This window comes from Protopterus annectens, chromosome 5.part0 (assembly GCF_019279795.1).
Source record: "Protopterus annectens isolate FY-2018-M chromosome 5.part0, PAN1.0, whole genome shotgun sequence".
NCBI lineage: Eukaryota > Metazoa > Chordata > Ceratodontiformes > Protopteridae > Protopterus > Protopterus annectens.
In genome coordinates this window covers 214212357-214238146 of record NC_056735.1, presented here as the reverse complement: position 1 = coordinate 214238146, position 25790 = coordinate 214212357, and the positions used below count along the sequence as shown (strand labels likewise).

The 25790-nt window shown below is 40.2% G+C and overlaps 1 protein-coding gene across 1 annotated transcript in view; it reads right to left on the bottom strand.

Annotated features, from left to right (window-relative positions):
- Positions 1-25790, bottom strand: part of NOX4 (NADPH oxidase 4) — a 1166454-nt gene that overhangs the window by 505285 nt on the left and 635379 nt on the right. Inside the window, exons 13-14 of the mRNA XM_044071824.1 lie at positions 22910-22982; positions 18430-18510 (exon numbers count right to left, since the gene is read on the bottom strand). Coding sequence (XP_043927759.1) covers positions 18430-18510; positions 22910-22982 — 154 coding nt within the window. The remainder of the gene's footprint in view (positions 1-18429; positions 18511-22909; positions 22983-25790) is intronic.

Genomic DNA, 25790 nt, shown 5'->3' with positions numbered 1-25790 from the left:
TTATGATTTTTTTGAGTCTAGTCGCAACAATAGAAGTGAGAATCTTTATATATATATTTATTAGGGAAATGGATCTGTAGCTCTTAGGGTTTCTAGGGCCTGCTTGGTCTTTTAATATCAGGATTGTTTTTCACGCGTTAAGGTGTATATCTTTAATCCTGCTATTAATTGTATAGCTGTATAGATGTTGTAATACTCTAGCAATTTGCGGGGCAAAACTTTTGTAAAATTCTGAGGTATAACCATCAGATCCAGGGGCCTTATGAGGTTTTAATTTCTTTATTGTGTGAATACTTTCCTGTTGTGAGATGGGATCAGTTATTAATTTCTGTTGGTTGGTGTGAGGTTTGTGGAAAGATACCTCCTGTAGAAAATTTGTTGTGTCCTGTACTGATGCTGAGAGAGTCTGTTCCCCATAAATCTGTGTATAAATTTGTTCGAACAGACTAATAATTTCTTCACTACCACAGCAAGTTTTATCTAGATGGCTAATTTCAGATATACTATGTGTTGAATTTTGGACTGAAATTATTCTGGCTAGCACTCTAGATGGTATCTGTGCCCCTTCCGCATATTTAGATAAGGTTAATGTATCACGGAACGAGAGGTTATTAGCCTTTAGTAGATATAAGTCTTTTTGCAGTTTGAGTAGATGTTCCTCCTTTTCTTTATTAAAGCATTTCTGTATCTCTTATTCGATTTTATGCATTTCTTACTTTAATAGTGATTCTTTCCTTCCCTACAATTTTTTGTAATGAGCCGCTTTGCTAATAAGAAATCCCCTTATTTGAGTTTTGTTATTTGCCCATTCGATATCCACAGGGTATTGTGAGGATGGGATTTTATTAAGTAGTTCACTTAGTAGTTTGTTGATCCCTTCTATGATATCTTGTTTTAATAATAAATTAGGGCTGTGGGACCAATTGTATCTCCTTCCATACATATTTTTTTGTGTCAGCCCAGTTTAATAACAGTGAGTATTAATATAGCATTCTGTATTCATATTCACAAATTTGTCAGAAATTAGAAAGAAATCAATTCTAGACCACATTTTGTAGCATTATGAATAGAAAGTGAAATTTTCCCTATCAGGGTTCTTGTTCTTATATTTGAAGGGATCAAAAAATGTAAAGTCCTGTTTAAGTTTCGTCAGAGCTATCATAGCTTGTTTGTTATATGCTTTGTTAGGGTTTGACCTATCAGTAATGGGATTTTGGTAAGCATTCCATTCCCCTCCTATAATTACATTGTGGTTCCTAAATGTATTTAATATGTTATACAGGGACATATAGAAATGTTGTTGATTATTACAGGGGGTGTATATATTTAAGATTAAGATAGGTTTCTTATTGTCAGGGTCTTCACATACCATATAGCACCATCTTTCTTCTAAATCAAAGTCACTTTTTACAATACTCATCTGGAATGATTTTAATTATTATAGCCACCTCTGTGCTGTTAGTTTCTTCCCCCACTGCTATAATCTGTTTGATCCATTTTTTTCATTGATTTTGCCCATTGTTCCTTCATCAGATGGCATTCTTGAATTAGTGTTATGTTTGCCTTAGACTTATATTATAAGTAAGGTGAAAATATAAAGTTTCTTTTTTTTTTTTAGATTGAATCCCCTTTAAATTCCAAGATTCAATTTCCCACATTATCTCTCAATAGCTGAATTATAGTCATGTGTTGGTATTGTACAGTACAAAACATTTTTTTTATGACAAAGACGCTTACTTTTATATTTAGTTGACTGACACATATTTCTTCTTGCCCACCCCCATTGCCTAACTATTGCTACTCTGGACCAAGAAGGGAGGGGAAAATTAACAAACATTGATTTGATTAACAGTTTTCAATTAGGTGTTTTCCAGTACTTATCAGATGAATAAGATTTCTCATAATTATTTTTCCCCTCAATTTCAACAAAAACTTTATAGAAAAAGCCTAACATACTAGTTCTCTTTTTAACACCTATTCACCTTTCCCAGCTCCTTTACTCCACTATCCTCTTTAATTCCTCGCTAGCAGAGATATCAATAAAGTAGAAGCAAAGCTTAACATAGTTAGACATTAATAGAGAAACACAACTTCTTCGTTTAGGATTAGTATCCTTAAGCATTTTGAGACTACAAGCTAGTATACTAAGATCTGACATCTCAAGGTATAATACAATGTTGTAAGAGTCTATCACTAATTCTAATGACATCCGTCATTGTCATTCGAAGCTTCCTTTCTCTCTCTCTCTCTACAATTTCCACACCACTTCTCATCTGTCCCACTTTCAGTAGTAGATTCTGGATCTCAAGCCAAGAGGTTTTGCTGCACTGCCTTTCTATTTTGTCTCCTGAATACAGAAAACGTCTGCAATTATTAGTGCATGTTTAGCAGGTTGATTGGGTTTGCATCCAGCTTTTATTCAAAATAGCTATTTCTGGTAACCCAAGCTAGGCAGCTGCACACAGGCCAGCCAGTCATTTACTGACCCAGGACTACTGGGCTTTATGGTGGGCACACACTGAACAAGAGAGGCTTAACTCCCCTCCCACCATTAGCATGAGTCCATGGCATATGTTAGAGTAGGTCAGTTCCTCAACCAACTTATCACCAGCAAATACCCATTCCTATTGTTGGCAGCATTAGTCAATGTGACAAAATCATATACAGCCATTTTTTTACACCACTGAGTAGCTAGCCCTAACTCAGTGCGCAGTCTCTAATCCACATGCTTCTATCTGCAGTGCACTGTACACTAACACCAATGCCCAAAACTGTTGGCGTCTACAAATACTTTCCTAATAGGCACCAATCTAGAGCATATGCTGCTACCCACAACTCCATTCATGGTAGAGCTGAGGTGGTAGAGCTGAGGCAGTAACACCCAGCATTTTAAGAAGGTGGGATTAACCCACAGAGAGAGAAGCAGAACATACAAACTCCACACAAGCATTATCCAGAAGTCAGGATCAAACCTTGTACCTTGCGCATGACAAGCGAAGACCTTAAATTATGTCAACAATGTCTTTTAATGAGAATTAAATATCAAGCAGTATGAAGACGGGTCATAAACACTGTACTGCTTAATGAACTGCAACATAGCTCTGCCTAGCAAGAAGTGGCAGCAATCCTTATGGGACCATACATGTTAGTAGTATTTTAGTTCATATAAAGCTGTGAAGCAGAATGGGGAGAAAAACATGTGAAGAGGGTGGTGAAGCTCAAGCATTCAACTCCAGCAGCCAGATTAAATGCACTATACAGTACTGATTATTTTACACTGACTAAACATGCCTTGCAAGGTTTGCAGATTCAGCAAATGGGACATTGTTTGCCTTGCTTCATAGATTAGTTTCTCTTCTTGAAAGGCAGGTTGAGTATTAAACTCAAGGAAGCAAACCTGTATATGTCACAGAACGGCTTAGTAACATTTTATATAATTTTACTACAATACTACAGCAATACCATCAATATGCTCTACTTGTCCTTGCACCTGGTTCTGTCCCTTTTGAGGCATAAAGCAGATTATAATGAGCAAAGCATATCCCTGACAGTAGAAGACAACTACAACTATAGGTACCAGGCCTACTGTACAGCAACAGTACAACAGACCTCATTAATTAACATGGGAGCTCTCCCTACACAAAGCCTTCTTTCTACTGGGAGAATGAGGCAATTCTGGATGCATTGCTGGTGCTGAGAAGGCATTATCGAATGAAACAATACTAATTTCATGAATTATTGTTCCCTGATTTAGGAATGGGGTGCATTCATGTAACATTATTGGAAACCCAAAACAATTGGAGAAATTAAAAAGCTTTGAAAGTTTGGGTAATACACATTTTGGGTCACTGTGTTCATTCTGACACTACCGATTACAGCAGGTGTTTCCAGTGGTTTCACTCATCACCCTGGAAAACGTGAGCCAGGCACCCAGTTTATAAAGCGGTGAACTCATAAGACCCCCGCAGATCACCCTGGTAAATATGAGCCAGGCACCTAGTTTACAATGTGGTGAACTCATAAGCCCCCTGGCAGGTGCTCTTCATGATGTTAATGAAGAGGGTGTAAACAAATCCCCATTTCCCTAGTGCACCAGGTGCGAGTCTTGCTAGATTCTGATCTTGCTAATGTCATGTCCACTCAGTGGGTCAAGTCAAAGAGAACAACAGCATGATGCCCATCAATATTAGTACACATAGTCAGTTGCATGATGTAGAGTGAGATTAGTAAGGCCAGGTTTTGCAGCTACTCATAGCCTTTGGGAACTCAGAATGTGTGAACATGCATGAAAGGCACAGGGCACCTTGATGACCATGCTGCAATGTAAGGTGCTATTAGCATGGCCCAGGTCCTCAGATTTACAAACCAATGTGACCTCACTCATCCCCATGCAAATACTGGCCCCTATGGTGATGAATGGGGTGATACTGTACTGCAAAACTGGTGCAGCTCAAATTCAACCATGCAAATAACCTCATTACAATAATAGCCATGATACAAGCCCCTTTCTATTGCAATAAAAAAAAGGTCACCCTTTTCGGACAGAAACATTATAGTGAGCAAAAGAGAGAAGCAGTACAAAATGTAAAGGTAACTGACAGCAAACAGTATAAATGGTAAAGGACCACAGCAGTGTACTCATTACTTAGGGTGACATGGCAACAACAGACATTATCACACAGCAGTGGAGAGTGTGCTCTTGTGAGTGTGTGTGTGTGTGTGTGTGTGTGTGTGTGTGTGTGTGTGGTCACACTGCATAGACCATGACAGGGAAACGACAGACTGGTGTGCTCTCTACTCGACAGGGCTAAAGGGAACTGGCAGGACAATCTGCAGTCTTGTGGTGGTGGGTGGTCATTCTTACTGGCCATAGGGCAGGCTGGACAGGTTGCAGTCCAGTGGGGAGGTTCATGTTGATAGGAAATATTGCAATCCTCTGGGGGAGGAAGCCCAGAATGACAAGCCACAGGAAACAAAGATATGCTCATTCTCAGTCCTGCCATGTAGGTTTCTACACACTATGCCCTATGCAAACAGACAGCATGGCATGCTGCAGGAGATGTTGAGCTTCCAGTACACCTCACAAAGACTGTGCTATTGGCACATGCATGAGGGACAGCAAACATAGTTCTTATGTCATGGATGTCACAATGTCAGATTATTTAACCTGTAGCAGTGCATAGTGTTTTGGCCACCAGATTGATGTTGGCGATGCTTGAAGACAAGTACTGGCTGACATGTATAACCCACCACTGTACATGTCCTAGCAGTGGAGTGAAGGGATAAGAATGACTGGAGAACTTTGCCACAAAGGAGACACAAGGGCTACTACAGGTAATATGCACACATAACATGCATATCCTGGAGAAGGATAAAACTGACACGAATATCTGGAAACAAGTGTGGAGGGAACTGGTGCAGGACAATGATGGCCATAACAGGACAATACAGCAGGTGCACCATGAATCAACAATATTTTACTACATGCCAGGACAAAGACACAGGAAACTGCAAGAGACAGTGTGGTCACTGGGGTCGGCCACTAACACAAAGGCACTTCATGGAGATGGTGTAATATCTGGCATCTCTCAACACAGAAAGTGAAATAACACTCATACTTGGTGGTAGCTTGGATGTGGGAAATGGGCTAATGATGGCTGTCCGAGTGTCTGTAAGGAATGCATCGGGTAAGTAGTGGTATGTGCCATTCCTGTAGGACATTAGCACATACATGAGCATGGTTTACTCAGACAGACACAAATCAATTTGTTTCATTCTGAGAGAACAACTTGGACAACATGGCCCACAAGGTACATATGTTTTCATAAGCTATGGATGCAACCGGTATGCAACAGTCTGTATTCCACATGGTTGTGGGAGTTAAACATATATACCATCCTTGTCAAAGGTATTTTTTTATTAGTTGCTACAGATATATTATCTGCAAGCATTTAGGGAACCCAGTTGGAGATGATCTAGCATAACAGGTCAAGCCTGAAGTCAGCAGGCCATCAGGGGTTGATGATGATGATGACGGTAGTAATTTGCACACAGCACAGGCAGATAACAGAGTAGCACTGTCAGCAGTGTCAAAAGTAGTGGGCATGACACCTCTAAGCTGCCGGCACACAGCACAGTGGAGAGAGTCATAGATGACCATCACTGCTATGGCTCCAAAATGTTCCCTGATGTGGGTGGTAACACTGGCATCAGTTTGATTTGCTGTTCTCTGCCTGACTACTGCTGATATCTGCCTACATTTGATTTTGGACTGAAGTTATTCCTTTAAGGTTTGATTACTTCTATTTTTATAGTTTTCTTATATCGCATTTTGTTCTGTTTTAAGTGTTTTGCTCTTTTTGGAGTGGAGGTCTTGGCTACGGTCAGTTTGAAAATAATTTTTATGAAGACAGTGAATAACATCCAGCTAATTATTGGGAGGAGTTGCATTCCTTATTTAACTACAAATATTTAGTGGCATCTTTATTTAGCTGTAGTGTTTGTTTGACTTGCTGTTCTCTGCCTGACTATTGCTGATCTCTGTCTGCATTTGATTTTTCCCACCCAGCCATCCTTCAGCTATTGTACTTTTAAACTTTGTGGATTTTGAGTTGTTCACCTCTAATATAAATGTGATTTTGGACACTCCTCCCAGTCCCATCTCATCAGTTCATTCTACTGAGCACTGAGAGATCAGCTGGGAAGCCCCCTCCCATTTTGCCTCTTAAACATGAATATCTTCTGTTTCCTTCCTTCTCACTTACTAAAACAATGTGCACTTTACTTAGTTTTTTGATGCATATTCTGCAGGTGTTCAATTCCATTTAATCTGCTGCATTTATTACTGCTTGTTGGCAACTGTTATTCTAAGCCTCTTAGTTTTGATTTAAGCACTTCGGCATCAAAGTAGTTATTTTACATAAGGAAGGTTTGTGGTCTACACTCTTGTGCAGCAGAGGTTAGCCTTTGCCCTTCTAAGCTGGGAATTGCTGGTTGAAGGTTTTTTGTGCTGTTATACTAAAAGTCTTACTTCTGGTTTAAGTAATTGGGCTGCAAACCAGTTATTTTACATTGAGAAGGTTTGCGGTCTACACTCTTGTGGGAGGAAAGTGTAGTGTCTGCCCTTCTGAGCTGGGAATTGCTGGCAAACAATTATTCTAAGTGTCATTGTTGTGATTTAAGCACTTGGGCTCTAAGCCAGATATTTTACATTAGAAAGGTTTGTGGTCTACACTCTTGTGGCATTACTGTCTAGACAGATTTTTTTGACTACTTGAACATCTACTTTGCACATAGCTGAGCATTGCTCATCAAGTTCCTTGTCTTATTGACCTATTCAATATTTAAATTTCCCTCACTCCTCCTTAGTAAATCAGTGGCCATGAATATGCACTTCCTGACTCTCTCTGTGGCCAGTCTGGTTGAGATTGGTATTCTGAGGCACTGTAGCAATTGCCTCATGTAAACTGAAAACCCACTTATTCTTAATAAAACAGAAAAAGTATGCGAGTGGTGTAAATACAGTTTAACGCTGGAGGCAAAACTCTCTCATACAACCAAAAGTAATCCTACTGAGGTTGTCAGTGACACTTGCACCATGCCTCCTGCACATGGTAATGGCCCTGCACATAAAACTCCTTATGCTGAGCCACTTACAGGTTACCTTCCTAAAACATTAAGGCCTCCTGCACAGCAGAATTAAAGAAAGGGTCCCCAGCCATCCTGTAACACTCTGCTAAAACACCACCAACTGCTACACATAGTAACATCATATAAAATGCCTCTACTGCTATGCCCTTAAGGCAAACAAGTGCACAGCCACATTTCCTGGTCATTGGTGATTCGATAGTAAGGCACAGTGATGCCCCCCCTCACCAGACTGAGTAGGAGAAAGTCATGGTTAGTTCCTTTCCTGGGGCTAGAGTCCATCAAGTCACATAGGCACTCAGGTCATTGAACGCGGGTACCAATATGACTCTGTCATAGTCCATGTGGGTGTTAATGACCTGGGATGTACCTCCCTTGAACACATGAAACAAGACATGATCAAGCTTACTGATTTTGTGTCTTACGCAGGTATGAGCCTAGCACTGGGCTGCATACTACCTTCTCCAAGGCCAATGCCATGTTATTAGCAGAAAATTATGATTTTAACAACTGGCTTACTTCAGATGTCAGTCTAAGGGGGTACAATATTTGACTGCCTGGGAGGACACTGTTGGCAAGAATGGTCTGCATTTATCCCCTTATGCTTTCAGGTACTGGCAACAACTTATTCCACCCCATAGTGCCTTCTTCAGACAATACCAAACTGATAACCCTATCAACTTAACTAAACCTATGAATGAATATTTGAAAGTGGTACTGCTCAATGCTCAATGCTAGAAGTCTTAACAAGAAAATCCACTCCCTGCATGTCCTCTTCTCCCTGGAGAGTGTAGAAACCTGTGTAGTAACAGAGACATAGTTTAATGTTGAGGACAGTACCTCAGCAATGCAAATTTATAATGTCTTTCACATCTTTAGATCAGCTATTGCACAGCAGGGGACTAAAGGTGGAGGAGCCTCATTCTATACTAAAACTAACCTCACATCTAGACTACTTAGCATACAAGTGCGAGTCACAATAAACAGGGTCTTGTACCATAGCCTTACAAACTATAGGTCCCTATTCATGTCCCAGGAAACTGATATTACCTATCTCAATTTACTACAGTCCCCCACCATTCAACCCAATATCATATTCATGGGGAGATCTCAACTACCCCTCTATAGACTGGGAAATCCTATACTACTTCTAAGGCAAAAGCCCAGCAATTCCAAAACTTTGTTAATACCAGCATCCTGGAACAGTTGGTCCATTCTCCTTCCAGGGGTACAAACTTACTTGACCTTGTACTCATGAACATGGGGGTGCTGATGGTCCTTAACCAATGTAATGTCTTCACTCATCAGATCTGATCATAAGGCAGCATTACTTGAAATAATAATTAAATCCAAGGATCCAGTGAAACCAAAAACCTTTAAGAGCTATTCCAAGGCTAACCTCAGCAGCACCTTGGCTAAATTTCAAGCACCCTCAAATCCTGTAAACACCATAGCATATGGACAGTTATTTACAAAATTTTTGTACAGAGATATTGATAGCTCTATAGAGAGAGCTGTGCCCACTCATTTAAGGCAAACTCAAAGACAAGCCACCCTGGTGGAGTCACAATATCAATCGGTTATACAACAAAAGAAAAACGTCTTGGCCAGGCGTAGGAGGAACAAAACTATATATACTAAAAGCACCCTGACTAATCAAAACAGGCAGGTAAGAGGGATAAATAATAATTCAAAGGCTAAATTTGAAAAAAAAATAGCTTTTCAGGCTATGTCCATAACCTCAGGGGAACTATACGACAATGCACAGAACGTATTGCAAATGACACCACTCACACCAAACCACTGGCCACTGCCAACCTTTTGGCTGACAGGTTCAGCTCAAGTTTCTCTCCCCACTCCCTTCTGATAGTCCAAAGGAAATAACGCATACCACAATCTCCCCAACCATAACTATGGGAACAGGTTATCAATGCACTTTCCAAGGCCAAAAACACTGTATTGATGGGCCCCAATAATATCCTGGGATGTTTAATAAATAGCATGAAACATGTGATACCCCAACCTCATGTGCAAAAATGGGAAAAAGAGGTTGAGGATGGACGGATGGATGTCCTCTCTGGTCCATTTCCTGCACCAAGGAGGTCTAACCACTGATCCAGGTAACTACAGGCCCATAAGTCTTACCAGCCTCATATGTAAGGCCATGGAAAGAATCATTATGAACATGATAAATGAGGACATAAGTAACCTGCAAATGCTGGACCCATTGCAATTCGGCTTTGTTAAAGGAAGATGATGCCTATTAAATCTGGTGAACTTTTTTGAGAGGGTCAACAAAGCAATGGGTGAAGGCAAGACTGTGCACACAGCTTACCTCAATCTGGTCAAGGCTTTTATTACAAATAACACATTCGGGCATTACAGACAAGCCCACTAACTTAGGTATAAACCCTTTATAAACTGCTGGTTCAATGATAGGAGCCAGGAGGTCAAAATAGGTGAGGCCACCTCCACCAAGAGGTCACAACTTAGCGGAGTCCCCTAGGGCTCAATACTGGGCCTGCTCCATTTTGGAATCTATTTCTTTGAAATGGAAGCAAATACTGAAGGTATATGGCTGACTAAGTCTGCAGATGATTGCAGGCTGAGGGTTATCATAGAGTCCCCTGCAGACATTAGCATTCTTCAAGAAGTTCGATCTCTGACTGTCAAATAGTGCCAAAGCTATGGTCTTAAACTCAACAATAAGAAATGCATAATTGTACCCTGTGGGAAGTCAAACATACTGGCTAATTACCATGCTGATAACATGCCCCTAAAAGTCGATCCAGTGGCCAGGGATATGGGTTCGCACATAGACAGTAGCCTTATCTTTGACCCTTTTGTGACCACAGTGGTGAGTAAATACTTTTATGTTGCACAACTTGAAAGTATTAATATGGCTACTAGGTCCAAACAAGTCATTATCCCACTGCACTCTGCCTTTATCACATTAATCATAATATCTGGCATAGCAAACCTGCCTTATACACAATGACTTAAAGCCCTTTCCCTCTACACAATCTCATATAGATTGCTGAGGGGTGATCTATGCCTGGCTTGCAAGGCATCTTCAAATCCCACACTTATGAATCTCCTACATATTCATAAGTTAAAGAGTACCAGAAATACAAGGTCTAAGGACCTGATTTTTGTCTCTGGCTTAAACAAAACACACTGGAGACACAGATGTTGTGTCCCAGAGACTGCCCATCGTATGGAACAGGCTTCCCATCCACATAAAGCTGAGTTCATCTATTACACAGTTTAAGAGCAACCTAGACAAGAGGATGGGGAATAGGATATTTACACCAGGCATAGCACCCATGTCCCTTATGGGCACAGGTAGCTTATAAATGCCTGGCCCCAAATGTCCTATTTGGTCACAGGACGTCATTATGTTTTTGGGAAAACATGGCTAGACATAGAACCCCCCCCCCCCAGTTCATTAGCCTAATAACAATCTATGAATCTAGGATTCAACCAGCAGAAGTGCAAGCATACAGATGGCTAGTGCACACTCCTGGGCAGAGGTGATGAGTATGTTGCTCAGCCTGTATGAAAAACAGTTAACTGTTGCAGGGACTGCAGAATATTCTGCAATGAATACATATAGGGATCTGGAGCAGACACACCTGGTGACAGCAGCACTGGCCCAGTTATCAGCCACACTGATGCATCTATGTGGATGTGGGAAAGTGGTCATTATGGTTATACTAGGAGACCGATGTGCATTGCAAGATCACACAGATAGGTTACACGGATGGTAATGGGCAAGCCACCCAGTGTACTGCACTTAAGTACTGGAATACACTTCCCTGTAGCTTTATCACTAATAACACTTATCCAGCCACATTCACAGGGTTGTGGATGCCGTACTTCTGCTGAAGCACTACAGAAGTGGCTATGGCAGTATTTCTGCTCACACATCTGACATGCTATGCCATCTCTGGACAAGATGCCCCCAGTCCTGATTCTGCAAAGCTACATGACATGCCTAGCTAATGTTATGCCCATGGAAGCTCAGTCACATCACCACTGGAAGTGATTCCTCACTCCCAAAACTACTCGGTCTGTATGTGTCTATAACATGCACAACCTATGACCCTCCCCCCATCTATTCTACCATTGCTGTCCATGTCACTGTGCCCCATCTACCTGTGCAAATGATAAAGAATGTGCCACACTTACCCCTCTGTCTTATGTGGGTATGGTAATGTCAGATTAACAGCATGACCAGTCAATGCTATGTGATGCGTAGCCTGGGTGTGTTACTACTTGCATCAGTTTAGTTCTGCATTTAACTCATCACAGACTATAGCTGTGGACCAGATACTACCTCTTTGTGAATCCCTTGATGTATTGGATCTGTCATTGCATCACATAAGGGACCACACAAGCTAATTCCCCCTATGGCCACATGATAGGCCCAGCTAATGTTATGCACATAGAAGCTAAATCACATCACAGGGCAAAGTGCTTCCTGACTCCCCAGACTCCTAGCTCTGTATGTGACAGGGGACTTGTTACAGATTTCATGTGTTCTTCCTCCACTGTATCCACTGATATGTCAGGCAGTGATACCATTGCCCCTCTTATTGCAGCAGTTGTTATAGCATCATGTTGTAAAACAAGACATAGACCAGAAATATCTTGCTGCAGGCCCCTGGAGCACACCACAGTGTGCCCCCGTATTAGCAGCAAAAGTGGGTCTTCAGTTCTCTAAACACTTTTAACAATGTCACATGTATGCAACAATGCAGTGTTATAAGGCATCTCTGTCACAGTGTGGAGGCTATGGATGGGTGTTATCAGCCATGGTTTTGTGATGTATCCAACATGACCTGTAACACAAAGTAATAAGCACCATTACAAGTGGTCTGCTTCCCATGCTCATGATACTGGCTGGTTATGGACTCTGATAGAGGTAATAGGTGAACTAACCAACCTTACTGTCCTCTATGAAACATTAGCATAGACTGCACATTTGCCAGATGTGGGAATCATGAGAACTGCTTGGATGGTACACTGTATACAATATCTTGTGCTCTGCGCAATACCTTGTGATTGAAGGAGTGAAAGATTTTCTGGCATGGGTCACTGATAGCAAATATATAGGTGTATTCAAAAGCCCTCTGGAGCTCAATGAAATGAGTTATGTCACAGAATCTTCTCTACTGTCCGTGGAAACCATATGATCCTCCATATGCTGGAGCATCACATTAAGGAACTGGTGTAGGATTTGTAAAGCCAGAACCTGTGAAATCTGTAACAAGACCACTATGATATATTAAAAGGACTGTGAACAAGGGTGAATAATACTACGCAAACCTTTGCATCCACTGCAATAAGCAGACTTTGCATCCCCCATTGATTCCATGTGAGGATTATACATCATTATCATATAATACCTCTATCTACATGATAGCATTGACTATGTTCAAGTCATGGAGATTATGGAGTCTTCTTTGATGTGCAACATCATGGACACCGGTCCCAAGGTGATGCCACTAACATATGTTGACCAACTAAAGATGTAATTCTTAACATTTAAACATAAACTACACATTTGTATACTGAACAATTATGGTGTTCAGAACGGCTGATTACCATGGCTCATCTTGCTAATTCTGTACCTTTGTACCATGCCTCATCTCATCAGTTTCATACATAGTGTTTCTCATTAGCATACTGACATTCATTTGCATGTCATTGTGGGGTCATTTGCACATGATGCATACTGTGCTTTTTTTTTGCTAGTGAGCTTGCACTACATGTGTGTCTCAATCACTCTCCTTGATTGTTGACATTTTTTAACACACTGAGATATATGTTCTTTGACACCTGCCCACTATATTCTTTAAGGACTGGAACATGAAAATCCAGAATTCAGTTGATAAACACATAGAGCAATAAGAATTATGTCTGATCAAATAAATACACTGACGTTATACATCATTGGCATTAAGGATGATCTGAGGGTTAGATGCAATAGAAGGCACTTGGGAACCTGTACAGGACTGGAGTTATCTCATCTCAGTATAGTGATATGTTTCAAAGATTGCCAGTAAGAGATAGTCCTAGCTGAGAACTGGTACAATTGCCAAACATTAAGACATGATACAATATTGTTATAGAAATGAGCGTTAATCCTCATCACAGTGCTAATCTTGTAGATGAAGTATCAGCAAGTACCTCAACCACAGGAAATGGACAATGTTGTTAAGTCACATGATGACATTTTACCAGAAATAACTAATCTGCAATGACATCACTAGTATCATTATGCAATGACAGATGAAAGAAACAGAACACAGAAAATAAATCATATCCATACAAGTGACATCGTTAAACGTATTTAGACAGATTAAATAAATACATCAGAAAACAAATCAGGCGCAAAATATTAAAAGATTGATAAAACAAATGACCACAGTAATCAGGACCATTAAGAGAAACTTGTGTGATAAAACAATAATAAATATGACTGATATTTTACCGTATTCTAAACTAATAATGTGTAAAGTGTTACAGCAAAAACACAGAGTAATAAAGTAAAGGAATAAATAGAATGTCACCATGGAAGCACTGAACAGAGAAAACTATAAAGCAATTAAAACAAGAAATATCACTGTTACAGGTATACAGGAAATAGAACAGATCATCAAAAATACTTAGAAATGGTAAAAGCAATGCACAGTATCAAAACAGACCAGGATTTCTCATACAATATTTCTAGTAATAAAATAAAAATATTGTGACAAGCAGGAAAAACTTAGAAGGTACAGACAAATATAAAGTACAAACTAAGCAATTCATTAATGACCTAAAAATCTTTTATAGAGAGATGGGCCACAAAGGAAAACGAATAAAAACACCACCAAGAACTAGATGAAATAGGTACATTGGGAGAGGTATTTATGAAGACCCTGTTAAACATAACAAATATGTTGAAATAATAGGAGAATTAAACAAAACAGTAATGAGTTCTAATACAGAGAATATGAAATGGAATGAAGTCATGCCCAGATAAATTGAGACAAAATTAAGAAAAACTTCTAAGTGGAAAACCCCAAGCACAGACAAGGTTCCTAACTTCTGGCTAAAGGCATTAACATATTTACACAAAGATCTAATGATGAAAAAGAAGTAATTATATGCACATCTTAAACAGACACCAACTTAGTTAACAACAGATAAAATGATACTCCTTAAGAGTGAACCTGCAAGCCATCCTAAAAATATAGACCAATAACAAAGTGATGACATGATCAATGCACTGATTATATTATTTGGTAATTCGATTTCCTAGTTAAAGATACGCTAACATGGTGCTTTTTTAAAGTGTAGTTTGCAATGCATTTTGTATTGTTGTTAACAAAATTGTTATGTTTTATTGGATATTTTGTAGTTTTCAAAATTTATTGTAAATTTGCTATTAAAACTGCCAATGCATGTGCATCCCAGGTAAAGTCATCTAAGAATAGATAAGGTAGTTTGCATTAAGTAAGTCTGGATTTCTTAACTTTTTACAACAGGAAGATTGTTTTTTTTATCAACTGTCCTGCATCAAGACTGCCATGCAAGCTGAAATACACTGGACAGATTTGTAACATTCTGTACAGAACCATTTTTTTCTCAATCAATTTAACCATCTAATTAGCATACAACACATGATCTTTTTAACATCTACTGGCAGTTGTCTGGTATTTTATTTGAAGGGATGAAAGCTATGAATTGCTAAAAGCCGTTACTATGGAGCCCTGTGTTTGATTCCCTCATTTGCCATTTGCCTAGTGTTTGACTGGGAATAAATCACGTAAGTTAACCAGACAGTGCTGTCAGACCTCCATTAAAAATGGTCCTCAACCCTGTTGGACAACCTTGTTAACAATGCTTATAAATAAGAAAATAAATACTTGAATTTTCAAATCTGTATCAAAAATGTATGCTCAAGCAGAAAAGAAAACACTTGTGCAAGTGCAACAAAAGAATAAAACTGAACTGAATGTAGTACATAGTCTGCACAGTACATGTGCACTTGTGCAGCTTTCTTTTACTTTGATTTCAAAACAGGCGCATGTTCCTTCCCACTCATTTTTTTTCCAAAAGATGTCTAAATGACACCCCTGCTTGGTTTTTGGGAGGTTTGGTAAATGTTAAACTCCTTTAGATTCTCTCGTGTCTCACAACAGATTACAAACCTATGCATTCCTCCTCTTCCAGCTATCTCTAAAAGACAGCCATGAGAAGATGCATGTCATAGACTACTATGAGCTCAGTCAATGTCTTCAAGGAAGGGTGATGGACCAGTTATGTAAACAGAGCAAAATATAACACTAGCACAAATTAAAGTTACAATATTTTGAGTTTTGTTAATGTACCATATAACGTCAGGACTTTTTTCAGTTCAGTAGCAGTTTTTTGGTATTTTGATTGTTTTAATACCAGACTAGGACATGTCATAGTTGGCACTCTCCTGGTAAATAAGACACAACATCAGCTATTCTTGCTTCTTCTATGGTTTGGTGACAGGTTCCAATTGAAAGAAGGTAAGGAATGGATAAAATGAGCAGAAATGGGATCAAAATTGTTTCTATTCCCCAGAAGATATCATGGCATTACATGACCCATGATAGGAATCCAAACTGTCAACAAAAAGTGTAGTCATGAAGCGGTACCTCAGACATGGATTACTGCATAATGTGGATTACTAAAGAACATTGTTGATATCAACATTTATTTAACAAAGAAAATCTATTGTTTCTCACCTCCAATCATTTATTTAACAAAGAAAATCTATTGTTTCTCATCTCCAATCACCAATGAAGATATTCAGTGACCAAGTACTTGTAGATTAGAATGCTTAAGTTACAGTATGATTGCTTTTTGCACCACCCTGTTTCCTTCCTGCATACCTGTATTTCCAGGTGCTTGTGTTGTGTTGAAGAGCTGCAGTCTGGCTTCTATCAGTGCTATGTCTTAAACTGACTTCACACATGGTTAGCTAGCCTTATAAACTATGATCAGTTGTCATTTAGTAGTTTTAGATGTTTATAAATTATTTTTATCTGGAATTTAATGGTATACCCATACTGATTTTTATGTGTACAGCTAGAACAGGTATATAGACTTCCTGAAGAAAAACAGCTATATTCAAAAGAAACAGTAGCACTCTACTCTCATGTAAAGTGGAATGCAACTTGTTTTCTATATTACTTAGCTATGGAAGAGATAAGGCTTAAATGTTGTTAAACATTACACTAATCTATGTATGGCTTATGCCCTCCATTTCCCACTGGTATGACTAGACTTTTTAGTGTTTATCTTCTGCAGCTATTTTTGTGGGCATACAACTGACATTGACTTGTTACTCTGAAGATTTCATGCATGCAAAGGCATACAGCAGCAAATGTGAAATATATACCTTACTGCAGCAAGATTGTTATTCACTCATTTCCTGAGTGTAAAAGGACACATCCCTGTAGAAATTGCTTGCTATACTCTGTTGCCTATACATGCAGAAGACAAAAACAGCATAAAGCAACCTCTGATACTACCAGCTGACCACGCAATTCACACAAAGCAGAGATTCTAATGGAAGTAGATTTCACTTTAACAAATAGACATCTCCACTTTTTGCTTTGCTTTTGAATTAATTTAACTTGTACAGACATTCCATATGCAATAACACTAACAGTTAGAAAACAGTAATTGCAACACTACCTTTTAAGAGTTCCATTTAAAAGCACAAATTTTGATGGTAAATAAATCAGTTTGCATAAGATGTCCATCAGTTTCACCACTGTCTTATACTGCTACGGATTCTACTTAACTAATAGCTTTTTCCAGAATAAATAAAATATGCTAATGGCCTAGAAAACTCACAAAGTTTATGCAATTGGTCATTTTACATTAATCATTATCAATGATGTTATTAGTGGTCATCCTTAGTAACTCACTTTATACATTAGAGGTACTAGGAACAATTTCTGTACTACTGTGCTCTCTTTTTGTTTACTGTTTATTGCAAATTCCTCTGTATTAATATACACTTTCACATTGTGACTTTTCAAAACATAAACTATAGATATGGAAGGCAGAATATTCTATGGCAGCATCTGCTTTGTGCAGTCATGAGCATAGACTACGAATATTATGCCACCTACAGTAAACTCCTCTAAAGCAAGCACCGTTTTTTTTTTTTATTTTATATTATAAATGGTTTCAGTTTAGAGCATATCCTTAATACAAGCAGTCTCAAAATTTAAAACATATAGTAAAATGACCTTCCTTAGATATTAATGAACCTGTGTATTCTAAGGACAAAAGGCTAACAGCTCCCTAGGTGTGACATTAACTGTTTTTGAAATATCTTTGTCTTTAATAATTGCTAAAAAAAAAAAAAAAAACATTTCAAGGTATAACAAGAGAAAAGCATAAAGGGCCACTCTTGTTTGCCTGTCAACAGCATTTTAATAAATGCTTAGTAACAGGTGGTCAGAATGAATTTTTACAACGTGAATTCTCAAATTCTTTAAAAGAATAGCATAATGCTGGTTAATGCAATGTGACATGCTAGAATGTGATATTTTTCTGTAAAGTTAACCAAGAGGTTTAGGAATATAAGCAAGAAACTAATAAATATCCCCAGATTTTTCAATAAACTACAGCATACTGGGTATAGAAAGATACATGGCTTTGAAAAAAAACTCTCTACTAATTTTCTGAATTTATTATCATGATGAACGTTAATTAGGAATAATTACCTTTATTACTTACCCTGCAGCGTGAAACAAGAGAAGGACTTCAAAGACTATGTAAAGACTGTGCACATACCAGAAGACATCGTAATTCGATCTTCTGCAGAAGATGAAAACAATCAAACCACAACGTTTAATAATACATCAAAGATACATAACAATGTGCCTGCTTTTGCATTCTGATTATAATAATTCATACATTCCAATGAGAATTATTGAGCAGTAATATTTCACTGATCATAAAACCTGAACTGTATGCTGCTATCCTACTGTATATAACACTTGTTCTCATAAGGCTGACAAATTCAGCAATAATACGCTCTGTTTTAAATGCTACTCCACTAAAATCAGACCTTCACTTGATTTCAGGTAATGATTTTCATACAGAACAGCAAAGCTATTTGAGAAACAAGGGAGTCAGTAGGTATAAAGGTCTTTGAGTCTCATAGCTCTGTACTCATTGCTCATTCACAAAAAAACTAAGAAGCCAAAACATAATCTCTGTCTCTACCCACACATACATACACACACACACACACACACACACACACACACACACACACACACACACACACACACACACACACACACACACAAGTGCACTCATGCATATCAGGAAAACACAACAATCAAACAGTCTTTGCTAATGATGCAGACCGCCCTTCTGTCACTAAAAGCACTACCAAAAGATCAGGTGATCTTTCATCCCTCCCACCCCCCTGCAAAGGAAGCCACCATGAAAAACTTCTCCAAAGCTTACTATGGGCTCCTAAAACAGAGGCGGCTAACTTCATGGCACCCAGGCAAATGGAGAATAGTTGCATGACTGCCAAATCATACTGTACGGACACGTACACAAATGCATGGATCTCGCCATACCCAATAGAACCAAGATGCTCTCCTCCAAAAATAGAAAGCCAGTCTGGTGGCCCACTGCCATAAACAAACTCTACAACAGAAGGAAGAAAATTGATGCAGAATAAGGTGAAGTCCCAAGACTGGAAAAACTCCCTTATCAACCTCACCAAAATGTTGAGATCCCTCATCAAATCCTCTAATGCTAGCTATAAAAACAGAATTGCAGCAGATAGTAAAGACAAACACAATGCCTTCCATAGTAATTTAAAGAATATCCATGGCAGTATCCAGATTTGCTCTGAGCTACTGCACAATGGTACCTCCAATACTGAGCCAACAGATATTGCCAATATACTGGCCGACAGATTCAGTGCCAACTTCACCCCCCCCAGGACCAATCACAATACCAGTAGATTGCCAGGTACCCAGTATTACTGCTGCACAGGTTAAAACAGCACTGCCAAGGCCAAGAATACAGCTTATATGGGACCTGACAATATCCCTGGCTGTGTTTTACTTGAACTATAGAGTGAACTGGCATTTCACCTGTGTGCCCTGTTCAGTCAAAGCCTCACCTCAGGCTTTGTCCCTACCAAATGGTGCACTGCTACAGTCACCCCTCTCCACAAACATGGAGCGACTACAGACCCTGGGAACTATCGCCCCATTAGCCTGACGAGCCTGATATGTAAAGCTATGGAATGCATCATCATAGACCTAATAAGCAAGGATATAGGGAATCTCCAAACTCTGGATCCCACACAGTTTGGTTTTGTGAAAGGCAGATCATGCCTCATCAACTTGGTTGACTTCTTTGAGTCAGTCACCAGACCTGTGGATGAGGGCAAGGTGGTTCATACAACCACCCTTGATCTGGCCAAGGCCTCTGATACCATTCCCCTCTCAGGAATCATAGAAAAACTCACTAAGCTAGGCATCAACACCTATATCACTAGGTGGGTTGCAAACTGGCTCAAAGATGGAACCCACTATGTGAAAGTAGCTGACTCCAAGTCAGACTACCAACCAGTCATGAGTGGAGTCCCACACATGGTTCAGTCCTGGGTCCTTTCCTGTTTAGTATCTACTTCTCTGAAGTCAAGACCAAAATAAAGGGACTTTGGCTGACAATGTTCGCAGACAATTACAAGTTGGGAGCTATTACGAACTCCCCAAGTGATGCTGACATCCTACAGAAAGGCCTCACTGAGACCAACGACTGGTGTCAGATCCATGACCTTAAGCTCAATGCCAAAAGATGTGTTGTCATCCTCTTTGGGGAAAACCTGGTTCCCATAAATTACCACATCGATGGTAGTCCACTGAACACAGAAGGTGTTATAGGATATCTGGGAACACAGGTTGACAGCAACTTCTCTTTTGATCACCACATTGCCACTGTGATCAGAAAGTCCATCTATGTGGCACATCTCATTACTAAGGGTTTTGCATCCAGGAAGAAAGAGGTCACTGTCTCCCTCTACTCTTCCCTCATTAGGCCAATCATTGAGTACAATGCCCCATTTGGCATGTACCTCACTAGACACCTGCAACATCTGGAGAGGCCACAAAGGTACCTCACAAAGAGGATTCTAGGCTTAAACACTTGTCCTATATGGACAGACTCAAAAACACCAACTATTCTCTGTCTCATATCGCCTACTTACAGGCGATCTCTGCTTGACTTACAAAGCCATGTCTGACCCAGCTCTGTTAGAAATGCTACATCTAAATAAATCCCAATCCCTTCAGAGACCTCAACCTCATTACCACAGTCAACAGAACATGCTGGAGGGACAGGTTCATAACCCAGAGGCTGCCCATGCTATGGAATAGACTTCCCATACATGTCAAGCAGAGCGCCTCGCTGACCCTCTTCAAGAGAAATCTTGATGAGTGGATGGAAAATAAAAAATTCACCCCGGGGATAACTCCAGTGGCTCTACTTGACAGAGGCACTGGGAACTAAGGTCAGGTGGCACGATGCCAGGGTAATCCTATGGGCTAGGCTTGTAAAGTCCCCAGGGCCATTAGTCTTGTACACACCTATGAACCTATAATTTATATTACAGGGGATAATCACTAAATATAAAAGCTGTGCATTCCCAGCTGTCTAAATTAAGAATGTGCTATTAAAACAATGTTCACATTGTCATTAATGTATTTAACATGCAGAGGATGTTTATTCAAATTACTAAGTGGTCAGAAATAAGATGAAGAAATTAGTGGAACTGTTTAATGTGTCATATGTATTGCTGCTTTTACATTAGTATATTCTAAAAAAAATGAATGGTAATTCTGAAGCATGATTCATTGACAATATACAGGAGTCACAAACAAAGTTTCCATTTTAAAACAAAACAGACCACAACTTACAGACATAATTTGTCTGTATAGCAGTTCTTAGGAGTTTAGTATCCTTATGTGTAGGGCTGGGGTTCGTGGTAGGAGTAGGGTTCAACTTGTGCACCACTTTACACGTTTGAGCTGAACATAACCCAAACCCTGCTCCTAACCTCACTCTAAACATTCAAGTATAAACACCTTTCCCTAACAGTATCAAAAAACAAGACACACACACACACACACACACACACACACACACACACACTTCACTAGCCCTTACTCTAACCTTAGTCTGCAAACACTGATAGACACACAATCAACTTCAATGCCAAAACTTTCATTAAAACAAAAGTTTATCCTTTAATACCCAGTCCTACTTTTACCTTACATATGAAGTTTAACACTATGACTGTTACTGCCCCCAACAATCTGACCATTCAACCAATTTTAACAGAAAAAAAATTCTTGTCAAACAAAAAGTTCAACTAAATAAGCTCTATCCATCTATTTGTCTGAACCAAAGGGTAAATCCATTCAGTGAAAACTATAAGTAACACCCAGCCAAGCCAGTGTCTCCACTGTGTAATACCTTAAGCTGCCCATAGTGAAGTCCCATGGGATATATGCAAATGACCCTTAAAACATATCAATGTTTCCGCTACATGTCTTCTGAATGCCTGTGATTTTTTAGTTTTTAGTCTTTATGAGCACATTTTAGGTCAATAAAGTCAATCCCCACTAGCTGGAGACATGCATGTTTCTTCCTTTTTTAAGTGTGTGTGTGTATGTGTATGAAAATGTGTATGTACACACAAGACACACACACACACACATACAATAAATACAAAATAATACTCAGCTCATTTTCGAAGCACAATAATGCCTTCTTACAAGGAAATAACATAAGCTGTAGAGGACGAGAACCTCTCTGCCTTCAGTAATAGGCCTCACAATACTGCCAAGTGGCCTGATTTTTCCCTGTATTGCCTGCCCAATTGGACATTTCCGTTTCCTTAAGCTTTAGTACTAATTGTGGGCAGTTAAGCAAAACAGAAAACTAGTGGCCGGAACTAAATAAATAATCATTTTCCTTCCAGACTCCTATTGCCTTTCAGTTAGGTCAGCCTGCAAATCAGATATACCAGCTTGAACTACTATATCTTTTTCTTAGGAAGAAGCAAAGTAGTGCAACCTAGACAACTGCAACAGTATTCATAAACCAATACCTGTTTCACGTGAATGACAGAGTTAGATGTACATACAGATAACAATAATACTGTCAGGATGCAGCTTACCTCATGGACTGTGTCGAAGATGAATATATTAAGAAAAGTATCAATACCATAAGGACACCAGTTATTCCTGGAACTGCAAAAATAAACACAATAATAAGAATAATAAAGTGGTTTTAATCAAGTAGTTCATACAACACAATTAATATCTGGATAGAAATGTTAGCAGCTCACACCCAGTTTATAAATATAAGATGTACTTTATTCAGCAATAGTGTTTACATTTTTTATTATTTAATGTATCACTTTATGAACAAGTAAGGCCCACTACGTAGTAGTAAGTGGCCTCCTTTCAAGAGAAATTCAAGGTGGTATTCATATACATACATTATATTATATTATATTATATTATATTATATTATATTATATTATATTATCATACAGCCTTGACTTGAAATTAAACAAGACCAAAGAGATAATCATCAACTTCAGGAAAAGGAGAACAAACCCCCCAGTGCTCAGGATCAATGGTGAGAGTGTGGAGAGGGGTAAGAGTACAAAATTCCTGGGTGTACACATGTTAGAGACTTCAGGAAAAGGAGAACAAACCACCCAGTGCTCAGGATCAATGGTGAGAGTGTGGAGAGGGGTAAGAGTACGAAATTCCTGGGTGTACACATGTTAGAGACTTCAGAAAAAGGAGAACAAACCCCCCAGTGCTCAGCATCAATGGTGAGAGTGTGGAGAGGGGTAAGAGTACGAAATTCCTGGGTGTACACATGTTAGAGACTTCAGGAAAAGGAGAACAAACCCCCCAGTGCTCAGGATCAATGGTGAGAGTGTGGAGAGGGGTAAGAGTATGAAATTCCTGGGTGTACACATGTTAGAGACTTCAGGAAAAGGAGAACAAACCCCCCAGTGCTCAGGATCAATGGTGAGAGTGTGGAGAGGGGGAGCACGAATCCTGGGTGTACACATGTTAGAGACGTCAGGAAAAGGAGAACAAACCCCCCAGTGCTCAGGATCAATGGTGAGAGTGCGGAGAGGGCTAAGAGTACGGAATTCCTGGGTGTACACATGTTAGATACTTCAGGAAAAGGAGAACAAACCCCCCAGTGCTCAGGATCAATGGTGAGAGTGTGGAGAGGGGTAAGAGTACGAAATTCCTGGGTGTACACATGTTAGAGACTTCAGGAAAAGGAGAACAAACCCCCCAGTGCTCAGGATCAATGGTGTGTGTGTAGAGAGGGGTAAGAGTACGAAATTCCTGGGTGTACACATGTTAGAGACTTCAGGAAAAGGAGAACAAACCCCCCAGTGCTCAGGATCAATGGTGTGTGTGTAGAGAGGGTTACATGTACGAAATTCCTAAGAGTACACGTATTAGAGGATCTCTCAGGATCAGAAAACACCACCTAGCTGGTCAAGAAAGTGCACCAACACCTCTAGTTTTTGAGAAGCTTCTATAGAGGTGCCATTCAAAGTATCCTCACCAGCAACTTCAGAGTGTGGTTTGGAAGTTGTCCAGTTACAGAAAGGAAGGCACTACACAGAGTGGTGAGGGTGGCAAAGAAGGCACTACACAGAGTGGTGAGGGTGAAAGGAAGGCACTACACAGAGTGGTGAGGGTGAAAGGAAGGCACTACACAGAGTGGTGAGGGTGAAAGGAAGGCACTACACAGAGTGGTGAGGGTGAAAGGAAGGCACTACACAGAGTGGTGAGGGTGAAAGGAAGGCACTACACAGAGTGGTGAGGGTGAAAGGAAGGCACTACACAGAGTGGTGAGGGTGAAAGGAAGGCACTACACAGAGTGGTGAGGGTGAAAGGAAGGCACTACACAGAGTGGTGAGGGTGAAAGGAAGGCACTACACAGAGTGGTGAGGGTGAAAGGAAGGCACTACACAGAGTGGTGAGGGTGAAAGGAAGGCACTACACAGAGTGGTGAGGGTGAAAGGAAGGCACTACACAGAGTGGTGAGGGTGAAAGGAAGGCACTACACAGAGTGGTGAGGGTGAAAGGAAGGCACTACACAGAGTGGTGAGGGGTGAAAGGAAGGCACTACACAGAGTGGTGAGGGTGAAAGGAAGGCACTACACAGAGTGGTGAGGGTGAAAGGAAGGCACTACACAGAGTGGTGAGGGTGAAAGGAAGGCACTACACAGAGTGGTGAGGGTGAAAGGAAGGCACTACACAGAGTGGTGAGGGTGAAAGGAAGGCACTACACAGAGTGGTGAGGGTGAAAGGAAGGCACTACACAGAGTGGTGAGGGTGAAAGGAAGGCACTACACAGAGTGGTGAGGGTGAAAGGAAGGCACTACACAGAGTGGTGAGGGTGAAAGGAAGGCACTACACAGAGTGGTGAGGGTGAAAGGAAGGCACTACACAGAGTGGTGAGGGTGAAAGGAAGGCACTACACAGAGTGGTGAGGGGTGAAAGGAAGGCACTACACAGAGTGGTGAGGGTGAAAGGAAGGCACTACACAGAGTGGTGAGGGTGAAAGGAAGGCACTACACAGAGTGGTGAGGGTGAAAGGAAGGCACTACACAGAGTGGTGAGGGTGAAAGGAAGGCACTACACAGAGTGGTGAGGGTGAAAGGAAGGCACTACACAGAGTGGTGAGGGTGAAAGGAAGGCACTACACAGAGTGGTGAGGGTGAAAGGAAGGCACTACACAGAGTGGTGAGGGTGAAAGGAAGGCACTACACAGAGTGGTGAGGGTGAAAGGAAGGCACTACACAGAGTGGTGAGGGTGAAAGGAAGGCACTACACAGAGTGGTGAGGGTGAAAGGAAGGCACTACACAGAGTGGTGAGGGTGAAAGGAAGGCACTACACAGAGTGGTGAGGGTGAAAGGAAGGCACTACACAGAGTGGTGAGGGTGAAAGGAAGGCACTACACAGAGTGGTGAGGGTGAAAGGAAGGCACTACACAGAGTGGTGAGGGT